The 12213-nt window shown below is 43.0% G+C and overlaps 1 protein-coding gene across 2 annotated transcripts in view; it reads right to left on the bottom strand.

Annotated features, from left to right (window-relative positions):
* Positions 1-1306: 1306 nt before the first annotated feature.
* Hpgds (hematopoietic prostaglandin D synthase) overlaps positions 1307-12213 on the bottom strand; it is a 164686-nt gene continuing 153779 nt past the window's right edge. For both annotated transcript variants that reach the window (XM_026786015.1, XM_013351289.2), the window contains exons 4-6: positions 11962-12071; positions 3493-3591; positions 1307-1698 (exon numbers count right to left, since the gene is read on the bottom strand). In XM_026786015.1, coding sequence (XP_026641816.1) covers positions 1534-1698; positions 3493-3591; positions 11962-12071 — 374 coding nt within the window. In that variant the 3' untranslated portion in view covers positions 1307-1533. The remainder of the gene's footprint in view (positions 1699-3492; positions 3592-11961; positions 12072-12213) is intronic.

Genomic DNA, 12213 nt, shown 5'->3' with positions numbered 1-12213 from the left:
TCCTCTCTCCTCTCTCCTCTCTCCTCTCTCCTCTCTCCTCTCTCCATTTTTGGGGGTAGTTTCCGAGACAAGGTTTCTATGTATAACCATCTTGGTTGTCCTGGAATTTGTTCTGTAGACCAGCCCGGCCTTGAACTCACAGAGATCTGCCTGCCTCTTTCTCCTAAGTACTGGGATTAAAGACATGCACCGCAACCTCCTGGCCAAGTTTTATTCCTCAGTTTCCTGCTGAACAGTTTTTAAGTTTTGACAGCTCTATGGAACACTCAGCATGTGTGTTCAAGCTTAGTGTGGGCATGCTTTTGGGTCATTTGGGTGAAAACCACAGAGTAAGACATTTTGTTTTGTGGAAAACTAGGCCACACTGTGCTACCTTCTGCATTCTGCCAACAGCTATTCCTACTTCCCATTAGTTCACTGCCTCTCCAGTGTTTCTTTGATGTCTGCGCTGCTATTCTAATTCCCTGAGGCTGTTGTATTGGTGCCTCTTCACATGCTCATGGCCACCTGTATATATTCTTAGGTGCCAGCTTCTTGGCTGACATTGTAACCAGGATATTTATTTCCTTACTATTAACTTTTCGCAGGTCTTCGTTTTCAGGAACAATCCTTTATTAGTTGAATGCTCCCAGTCTGTGAGTTGCCTTCTCATTCCACTGATGTCTCATTTTTGTAACCCACTGTCCCTTGTCTCGGCCACCAAACTTTCTATGTCACATCCTGTGTATTTGCCAGTGAGCTGATAAAGCCCCTTTGTCTACAGCCTCCTGAATTATGGCAGTGCTGAATTCACAGTCAGCGTTCATTTTCTGTAACTCTGCTTCTGTTGGATTTGAATTAAACTCTAACGTCTGTACTTAAATCTTTAGGAATTCTCTTTTTTTAGTACCCAATTTGTGGCATGTCAGACGTGTATTTTGGGGAAGCAACCTATATGTTTTGGTGTATACCTGAATAACACAGTGGTGACCAGTGACATGGTTGGCCACTGAGCATTATCGGCATTGGTTTTTAGTGTAGCGATTTGTTGATTGAAGATCTACCTTCAAAATCTTTATTTCACCTCATTTTTTTGTTTTTGTTTTTGTTTTTTTGAGACAGGGTTTCTCTGTGGCTTTGGAGCCTGTCCTGGAACTAGCTCTGTAGACCAGGCTGGTCTCGAACTCACAGAGATCCGCCTGCCTCTGCCTCCCAAGTACTAGGATTAAAGGCGTGCGCCACCATCGCCTGGCCTCACCTCATTTCTTGTAGTTAAAATGATGTTCTAATTGACACACTAGCCAGAAAAGTAGTATTTTTACTAAAGCATCCATGCATGTTGAAATCAATGCAAAGGAATATGTATTATGAACTATTTCCAATTATAAAAAGTACAAAGTTCTGAAAAGAGTAAAATACTGTAAGCTGAATGCCTACAGGAACAAAAACAAAACAATCATAGCAAGCAGACTACAACAAAGAGTCCAGTTGGTAGTAAGAAGTGTGGATTGTCTGGCAGGCTGTTGTCGCTCTCATCTGGTGCTGGGGCCTGTGTCAGAACTTGGTCTGGGGCCTCTTTTGTACCCAGGCAGCAATGGCAGGGATAGCTTGGACTTTCTTCCTCAATGATGCCAGCCTGGGGTGGATGTCCAACAAGTCAGGCTTTAAGACCAACAGCGTGGTGCTGCAGATATCCCAGTAGAAGTCTGCCCAAGTTACCTGTTTCAAAGAAAAACAAGACTTGCTATTGAATATAAAAAGCTGTGAGCATTCCAAAAGTAAGCTTAAATTCTTACTCTAAAAAATGTTTCAATTTAAAAACAACTCTCTGTTAGTACAGAGCTGAGTGTGTGATAAAATCAGGAAGTGACAAGCAACACTGTGCCCGAGGGACACGGGGATACTGTCTGTGACTTGATAGTGGTGCCTGAGATAGGTGGTTCGCAGCATACAGTCCAGTGCTGTACCGTCTTGAAGCCAGGTCCAATTTGACAATACATTTTCAAAGGGTGTAACGTACAGATTTCCATCTGTTCCCAAAGCCCTTTGTATGACAAAGCAAAGCAGGCTTGTTCCAGGTGTATATGTGCCAGAGTACATACTTTAACTCTTGTAATTGAGAATACTGTGCTCTTTGGTATGCCACAGTGATTCCACACCTGTCCTGCTGGGGGTCTGAGATTATTCTTATGTTATCTACCTTGTTTCTTTGTGTTGTAAGGTATAAAGCAATAAACAGTGTATGAGTTATCCCTCCAGGGTCTATAATTCCAAGGAAAAGATTTTGGGTAAAATCCATTATCTTTGCAACATATAAAGACAAGTAACTATATAGGTATTTGGCCCTTAATGGAATATTGAAGTTGGCCAAGGTGAAGGGTACAGCCAGCCTTAAACCTTGGTCAGCTGAGTGTTCTCTATTGTTAGTTGAACTTTATCTTTGGAGTATTACATTGGTTCTATGATCACATTAGCAGAGTGAATTTTTGCTGTTGGAGACAGTCTGACACTGTAGCATGTTTTTCTGGAACTCCCTCTGGAGATGGGGCTGCCTGAAGTGGGTAGAATGTTTCCACAAGGCTGGCTACAAAGTGTAATTTAAGTATGGACTAAGCTTGCTTGTGTGTGCATACTTTATGCATGTGTGCACAGTTTGTGTGTGGCTGCTGTCCTCTAAGAGAGAATTGCTGTTCAGAGGATTTACACTTCAGCTAAGAAATCTTCATCAAGTACCTATTGTGTGTCGTGCCCACATCTAGGTGTGTTAGGGACAGTAGAGAGCAAGCTGGAATGCAATGACCTCATCTGATGTTTGTAGTTCTGTGGATCAAAATCAGGGCCTTCCAATGCCAGTGCAGCTCATCCCCAGTCTGGAATTTTGTTTTAGCAGAGAGTAAACAGTGAGATGGCTGATGAAGGGAAAGTGGAATGACTAACGTGTGCAGGGGAACTTCCTAAGAGCTGATGTGTAGTACCAGGGGTCCAGACATGCCAGTCTTAGCAGGTTTTAGCTGGAAGTGTGGCATGTCTAGTTCGGAACGGTGAAGAACAGAGAGAGAGAGAGAGAGAGAGAGAGAGAACGTTCAGGAATGGGAATGGAGTGGTTTACAAAGGGATTTTAATAGGAATTTTTAAAAAAAATCAGTTATTAGAAATACTCATGAAATAGGGAAGGGAAAGGACAATTTAGAAAAGGAAAAGTGTTCCATGACTCCAGATCAGATCTGTGTAGAGAGTAAGTTTAGGGAAGTTTAGTTTTTTTTTTTTCTCTTTCTCTTTTTATTATAGTTTCTGAGTAATATCTGCCACCCCGTTCTTTTTTCTTTCCTTTTTGAGACAGGGCTCAGGTCACCCAGGCTGGCCCTGACTTGCTGTGCAACCTCTCACGTGCTAGGCTGGCAGACCTATGACCATGACCATGCCTGGCTAGAACAACATTTTGCTCTGTAAGGTTTTCGTTCATCATCTTATCTAAATACAAGTGCTGGTATTTTTAAACATGCATGTACTCACATAATCACCAATAAACCACTCTCTGTCCCCTAAGTATGTGTCCAAATCTTTCAGAAGAGGAGGCGCATGACATGTGAGCAAGTCCTTGAAGGTCCGTTCCTAGGAGAGAGCACATATCCTCATAAAGGTTGGGAAGAATCAGTGTGGTCTGAACAGCAGCTCAGAAGGGATGAGAGTAGATAGGCATTGTTCTTCCTCAGTATGACCGCAGAGAGACCCCATCATCTATTACTCAGGTTTTTAAAGTACATTTATTTTGTGTGTAGGGTGTGTGTGTGCACATATATGTGCTGCAGTGCCTGTGTGGAAACCAGAAGGCAGCTTTCAGGAGTTAGTTCTCTCCACCAAGTGAGTCCCAGGGATCAAACCCTGATGTGGGAATGATTTCTTATTAATAAAGAAACTGCCTAGGCCCATTTCATAGGCCAACCCTTAGGTAGGCGGAGAAAACAGAACAGGATGCTGGGAGAAAGAAGCTGAGTCAGTGAGTCGCCATGGTTCTCCCACGCCAGGCAGATGCAGGTTAAGATCATTCCTGGTAAGCCAGCTTGTGGGCCACACAGAATAATAGAAATGGGTTAGATCAATATGTAAGAGCTAGCCAATAAGAGGCTGGAACTAATGGGTCAGGCAGTGATTAAAAGAATACAGTTTCCGTGTAATTATTTCGGGACATAAGCTAAACTAGCCATGTGGGTGGCAGGGTGCTAGGGACGCAGCTCCGCCACTCTTATTTCAACAAAACCCAGGTCCTCAGGCATAGCAGCAAGCTGAGCCATCTCACCCACGCTATTACTCACTTTAAAATATTTTTGTTACCAGTTTCATTATGTAGTTTCATCACCTGTGGTATTTCAAACATTTTATATACATACATATTTATACACATACATATGTCATATTTCCTGCATATTACCAGCATTTTAGACTGGTAGTTTCTGTCATTTGTCTACTGTGAACAGTGCCACCATAAACAATGGTGCACAATTGTCTCTGTGGTGTGCTGATACGGTGGCCTTTGGTAAATACTCAAGAGGTACGTAGGCAAGTCCTGGTAAATCAAGTCTGCTTTTATGAGAAACCCCCATGATTTTTCATCTTAGTTTATTGTAATGAAAGGTTATTAAATTTTGACCTCTAAAATTTCCTGGTAACACAGGGCCCTTAAAGTTACATAACAGCTGAAAGGAAGTAGATGTGCTGGGTTCTCCACGGCTGGACACTCCACTTCGGTTTCCCCCCCTCATTATTGCACTTGTGGGATATAAAAGGCTCTAATGAATCATGACACCCGTGGGGCCTTAGCATGAGCGCTGTCTGCCTTGCATATCATACATAGGACACACCAACCCTGCCCTTTTGGTAAGTTCACTGCTATAAGCAAATATTATCCCGAGAAAGGAAGAGAAGGTCAAGACAGATGCCCCCTTTGTTACACGTGTATGTTTTATTGAATTGGAAGGCCAAAGTAATTTATTCAGTGCCTCTTTCTTAGTGAGAAGTGGTTGTACCTGCTGGACACTGTGGTACAACCTGCAAGCTCATCTGCCTGGGAGGCTGAGGACTGTAAGACCTGGGCACCATAGCAAGACTCCCTCTTACAAGATAAACACTAGCAACAACAAAGAACTGTCCTGGAAATAACACTTTTGGGGTTAGTTTGCATCAGATATGAACATTAATTAGTCGAGGCTAGCCTGGATCTCTTGGACAGCTGTACACAGTGGGGACCTGATGTGGCTTTGCGAAGGTCATGCTTTCTAATGGTCACAACCACATTGTTTAAATAACATGAAGTTTAATAGTTATATCCTTTGTTTTAAGTGTTTGTGTGTGTGTGTGTGGGGGGGTCTTGTGCATGCTAGATAAACACACCGTTACTGAACTATACATCCTGTGCCCCATATGTGTTGTCTGTTCATTCTAGATGGCTATTCTTTGGCTTGAAGGACTAAGAAAGCACCCAAAAGGATGTAAAAGGTTGTCTGTTTCTCACTATTTCCAAATTCTCACTAGCAGTGAGTGCTATTCTGTGTTGAAACTGAAATATAAGAATTACCTCTGTCCTGTATGTCTTCTATCTCCACTCTGATCGCCAGGCAAGGAAATGAATATAGACAGACACATTGGGTCGCCAAATAATAAATGCCCGCAATAATTTCAAAAGCTGTGCTAGTGACCAATGTTCAGAGACACATTTCATTTAATCCTTTAAGATTGGAAATGGGCCTTGAGCGACCAATACAGAAATATCTTCTGCATTTTTTTCGAGCAGATATAATGACTATTTTCAGTGAGACTTGTGTGGTGGCCCACACCTGTATTCCCAGCACTCTGGTGCAGGGACAGGAGGGCAGCAAAGCCAGCCTGGGCTGCATAGCAAGACTAGGCCTCACCCCACAGAATGTTTGTACTCCCATCTTACTTCAGTTACTCTGAGTTTGAAATTTCTACTTGACCACAAGGTGGCAGCAACTGACCTTGCTGCCTAAGCAGCTCAAAACAAACTTTTCATTGATGGAGTACTCCGTAGCTATTGTCAATGCCTCTGCTACATTTTCCTTTGCATAATTTGGACCTGAATCTGGGTTTCTGTGTCTTCTGAACATGGTTCGAGATATGGAAAAGCCTCGACTACTGTGTTCCTCACAAAGCTAGAGTATTAGTTCTATCACCAATGGCCAGAGACGCTCTCCTCCGGGAGAGTATCCATGTCCTCTGTCATGGCTCCTCAGCCACAGAGAGACAGAAAACAGAGAAAGGCAAGCTGAGAAGGTGGCAGACTGCCTAGCAGAGTGGTCTTTGACATACTGGACTAAAACCTTTATACACTTTCTTTTTATATTGGAGAGCATGACATATTTGTCCATGTGTTTATAATGATATGTAAAATAGGCGTCACAGCTGACAAATAAAAGGGCAAATTAACACAACGTTGTAACATATTAATAATAGCGGATGCTTAGTAAACACTTTCCACCTTGTCATATGTATATACACTGCCGTTGAATGCTCTCAACGTGCTTCAAAGGAGCGTCCATACCTGTACTTCACACTCAAAGAGACTGAACTGTGAAAACGGAAATAAATGTCAGTGGGAAGAAGGCAATGTGATTCGCCCAGTGTAAGACCCCAGAGCCCAAACGCATTATGTCAAAAAGTTGTTTTACATTTATGTCATCAAAGCTGAGCTTTTCAAGTCTTTGTGTGCGCGCGCTCTCTCTCTCCTCTCTGTTCATATTCCTAACACACCTTATTTATATAAATAGTATATTTATGTCCAAATATCTCCAATAAGAAGCTCCTAACCATGGAGATAGTGTTTATAATGCAGGGGTTTAAGGAAAATTATGAAAGTCACATTGGTTGTTCTGGTCTGTGACGTTGGGCTTGGGCTGTCCCTTTCATTCATAATTCTTATTTGTGCCAAGAGTTTAGGGCAGCTGCTGGTACATCACATCCATCCAGGAGTTATGACCATGCAGCCTGAGAGTGGCCACCTTTCACAGTACTTCCCATCTGAACACCTGAACCCAAGGTATTTACACCTGTGAGCCCCCCCATGCCTCACCTGGGAAATAAGCCCTGTGGCAGTTCCCACAGACTCAACTAGTGTTGAAGCAGTCAAGCTTCGTGTGAACAGACCATAGGTTCTAGAGTTTTTCCAGGTGAACTCAAGTCACATTCTTACCTTTGTTTGACTCTGAGAACCTTCCAAACTACCCTGGTTGCTTCTTTGTCTGGAAAGATAGCTTGGCAATGACAGCTTTGCCCTGGAGATAGCATGTCAAGGGGATGAGAGCATCCCCTGGCGGTAGGATCTGGTAAGGCAGAATTCTGGCAACGAGTCAATGAACAGTGTTGGCCATCAGAGGGCACTAAGACAATTGGTTGGTTAAATAATAAACCTATTACTTGCCATGGTGATGCTTTCTGTTAAAGAAGTCATGTGCCAACTACATTTCTAAGATGAGATTGTGGCAAGTATCCCAGAGGAAGCCAGCAGAGGACTGGAATAAAGAAATTGGATAAAGGTGATGTGTTTGACAGTTGTATATGTTTATTTCCATCCTAATTCAATACTAGTGCACATGCTTTATAAGATGAAACCTATATGGAGGTGGAAAAGGGGAGTGAGGACCAGAGCAAAAGGTGGCAACTAACCCTGTGTACAGTCAGAATACAGCCCGGAACTGAGGGGGCGGGAAGCTGAGGCTGGCGGGAACGGCCAGAGAAGCAGCTTCAAGAGGCTTCTCCTTCATTTCAGGCTAATGGACATGATCTCATCATTCTCTCCAGGAGGCTAGAGGGGCTAAATAGCTTCCGGGACAGAGGGTATCGTAGAAAATGTATTAAGAATAGAAGAATGGTGTGCACATATTCACACTGAATGGTGAATTCCAAAGCCACGGTTTGCCTCTTCTCACTATGTCTAGATGACAGTTTTCTCTGGCTCTCTTCCCATCACAACAGCAGACACTGGGAGGCGGAGACATTGGAAGAACCCCAATAAGGAAAGCGACATTCAAATTAATAAACGATTCACGTACGTACAACTTCCCATGAACCACAATACTCCAGCCCACCGTGGATTCCAGAGGGTGGCCGAACCCTGATAGGGACTATAGCAAACTGGAAGGAAAGGAATTTGGCACAGGCAAGCAATGGTAGGGCAGATGACAGTATATTCATAAAATAATCATAAAATATCCTCACAAGCAAAACAAAGCACCACATAAAAAGAATCTAGAGATATCTCAAGCAGTGCCCAGTGAGGTGGGAGGCAGTATATATGATCAAAATACATATAACATACATGTATGAAATTGTCAAGAAATAAAAGATTTTCCACTTTAAAACCTGATAGGTATTTTTTTAATTTTATTGATTTTTATTGAGCTCTACATTTTCCTCTGCTCCCCTTCCTGCCTCTCCCCTCCCCTTCCCTTCAACCTTCTCCTAAGAGGTGGAAATTTAGAACTCTGGTTGGGGGTTTCTTTCAGAAAGTACAAAAGTGAAAAGAATGGGAGATATAAAAGATCTCAGCCTCTCAACAACAGGCGTTCTGCGTGAGAAAAACAAGAAGATTAATTAATGGAGAGAGGTATTTCTTTGACTTTCTCAAACATCTCAGGCTGAATGGACCCAGACAAGATGATGCTGGGCTGGGAGGAAGGCTCAGTTGATAAGATGCTTGCTGCTGAAGCCTGGAGAGTTGAACTTGGATCCTGTCTTCATAGGGTTTCTACTGCTGTGAAGAGACACCATGACCGTGGCAAGTCTCATAAAGGATTCATTTAGCGGAGGCTGGCTTACAGTTTCAGAGGTGGTTTATTTATTATTATTATTATTATTATATTATTATTATTATTAATTTATTGTCATGGCAAGAAGCGTGGCAATATATAGGTAACTACGGTGCTGGAGAAAGAGCTGAGAATTCTCCATATTGATCCACAGGCACAGAAGGAGACTATGTGCCACACTGGGCATAGCTTGACCGTATGAGACCTCAGAGCCTGCTTCCAGGGTCACATTTTCTCCAGGAAGGCCACACTTCCTAATAGAGCCACTCCCTGTGGACCAAGTAGGCAATCACGTCAGTCTGTGGGAGCCATTCCTACTCAACCACCACAGGTCCCGGATGCCCATGGAGAAACCAGGTTCTCTAATACACAGCTATTGCCCAGCACTGCAGAGCAGAAATGGAAGGATGTGGGTTTGTAGGCCTGTCGGTCTAGCTGAATTGGTGAGTTTCAGATTCAGGGAGTAACTGTCCTAATAAGTAAGCTGAGGAAGCATGGACGAAGCAGCTGGACGTTGACCTCTGACCCACACAGGTGTGTGAACACATACGTACACTCAGACACACACAGAAAGGAAAAAGATGGTGCCTGAACTTGCCATTCTATTTCTTTCTTTGGCTTGTTTATTTGGTGAGACAGGCTCTCAGTATGTAGCCTTGGCAGGCCCAGAGCTTCCTATGTGGACCAGGCTGACCTCAAACTCAAAGAGATCTGCCTCCTTCTGCCTCCAGTGTCCTGGGGTTAAAGGTGTGTGCCACTATATACAGCAAAACACATCACCTTAAACATTTAAGAACTCTAGAGAAAATAGTTAGATTGGCTTAAACTTGTCAACAGCTGAGAGCCTGTGGTATCTTCAGGTGCTAATGAAACATTGCTTTTAACACAGGATTCCTTACCCACCAGCTCTCTTAGGGTTTCTAGTGCTGTCATAAACATTGTGATCGAAAACAACTCAGGGAGGGACAGGGCTCATGTCATCTGATAACTCTCAGGTTACACTCTCACTGAGGGAACACAGAGCAGAAACTCAAGGCAGGATCTGGTAGTAGGCACTATAGCGGGAACTCAGCGAGGGGAGGAATGCCGCTTCCTAGCTCACTCCTATGGTTTTCTCAGCGTTGTCTTCCTATAGCATCCAGGGCCACCCGCTCAGGAATAGCCCCAGCCACAACCAGCTGGGCCCTCCCCATCAATCACTAATTTAAATGATCCACAGCATTGCCTACAATCCAATCTTATCAAGGCATCCTTTTCTCAATTGTGGTTCCTTCTCAGATGCCTCTAACTTGTATAGGGTTGACAAAACTAACCAAAAACTAACCCAAAAAATAACCAAAGCATCAACCAAACTATGAAACCGGATAAAAATTCAATTGGAGAAGTTGCAAACTAATAGAGCATCAAACTTTTGATTTTCTGTAATCATTAAAGCTATTGAAGATGATTTTCACAATCACAAGAGCTGAACCAGGATAGGGCCGAAAGAAACACTCAGGATGGTAATAAGTGTGCACAGTGTGCGCAGGGAAACCAAAGCAGAAACACAAGATGGAGAAGCCTGTGCATCTTGTTACCACACCTTCTCTTAATGATGTGATCTTTGAAATCCTAGAGGACCTGCTCAAAAAAAACAATGACATACACAAGAAAGTGGCCATCACCCAGGAAACAAGACTCAGTCCCAGAAGCAAGGCCTGGCAGGGATGGTGTCACAGGAAGGCCCGAGACAAAGGTTCTATAGAGACCCATGGGGCTGCAGGGCAGGGAAGGCCTTGAGTACAGAAAGCTCAGCAAAGTGTCAGAGAGGCAGCTGCACCCAGAAACTCTGGAAAGAGAAGGCAGGCTGATATCACTGACTTTGAGGGAAATGTCTACCAGACAGCGTAGAAAGTTTCTAGAAAAAAAAAAGTAAAATGAATTAGGCAAAGGTAAAAACCTGACTTTGAGGAGAAAAAGTAAGAAAGAAAGTATTACTGAAACACTACCATGCACAGTCTGTATTTGCATATACAAAGCTATGTAATCCTAGAAGATTATTTTAGCTCAAAGATTTTGATTATCACCATGTAGAGAGCTTAGGGAAAAAGGAGCAGAGAAGATGACAAAGGAAGAGATAAATTCCCAGCTGGATGTGGTGCTGTACTCCTGTAATTCCAGCACTTGAGAGGACCAGAAGTTAAGGTCATCCTCAGCTAGATAGTGAGTTAGGGGCTAGCCTCAGCTATAAAAACTGTCTAATAAGAAGAGAAAAAAAAAGACAAATTCTTACAGATTCCTTAAGAAGTCTATAAGAACTTTCTACAATTGGTAAATCAAATTATATTTGCATATGCTACAGAAATATAATAACACACATTCTGTAGTCTACATGATGAACTATTTCAAAGAAAGAGAGAGAGAGAGAGAGAGAGAGAGAGAGCATTAACTGGTGACATGACTCAGTAGGTAAAAACACTTGCCACCAGATGCGATGATCTGAGTTCAGTCCTGGAGACCTACATGGTGGAAAGAGAGAGCTGGCTCCTGAAGGTTATCGTCTGACCTCACATCCATGTTGGGACTTGCGTGGGTATGTACAGCAACACATGTGCACACACACACACGTGCACACACACATGCGCACACACATGTGCACACACGTGCACACACATACATACACACATGTGCAGACACACATGTGCACACACAAATTTTTAAAAAGACAAGAAAAGGAAGAATGGAGAAAGGAAGGTGTGTAAATGGCAGAGAATAGCAGAAAGTATTAAAAGCTGGATCTGTGGGCTGGAGGGATGGCTCCTGGGTAAACCACTTACTGCTTCTGCACATTTGCTTCCCAGCACCCACAGGACTGCCTCAGCCATCTGGAACTCTGGTTCCAGGGACTCCCTCTTGTGGCCTGGGCAGGATCCTGCATGCACATGGCGTACATGCATTCCCAAAGGTTCACATGCACAGACATTTTTAAAGAGTGTTTGAAGCAGGGTTAGCACAAAGAACAGCAGGAAATCATTGACCTTGCCTTCATTTTTAAAGGTATATATTCCATATATATAATATTTCATATTACATGAATTAAAAATAACTTTGTAAAGCCCTGTAAGCAATTTCTAGCAGTGATACATGGTTAGCCCCAGTTACAATAGTAAGCTTATCACATTACTTTTACATCCTGATTTTTCTCTGCCCACGGAAAAAGCGACATGAAATCGTCCAGTGTGTCTACGACAGCATCTGCTTGGCATTGCTCCAATTCTGTCTTCCCAGCCAGATCTATGGGATAGAAAGAGGCCATTTTGGCAAAAAGACATTTAAGGTCATGCCCAACTTCCTTAGCGATCAGGGAAATGCAAATCAAGACAACTTTAAGATACCATCTTACACCTGTCAGAATGGCTAAAATAAAAAACACCAA

This window comes from Microtus ochrogaster, linkage group LG3 (assembly GCF_000317375.1).
Source record: "Microtus ochrogaster isolate Prairie Vole_2 linkage group LG3, MicOch1.0, whole genome shotgun sequence".
NCBI classification, from domain to species: domain Eukaryota; kingdom Metazoa; phylum Chordata; class Mammalia; order Rodentia; family Cricetidae; genus Microtus; species Microtus ochrogaster.
The sequence above is the reverse complement of the archived record's forward strand: the minus strand, read 5'-3'. Positions and strand labels throughout refer to the sequence as shown.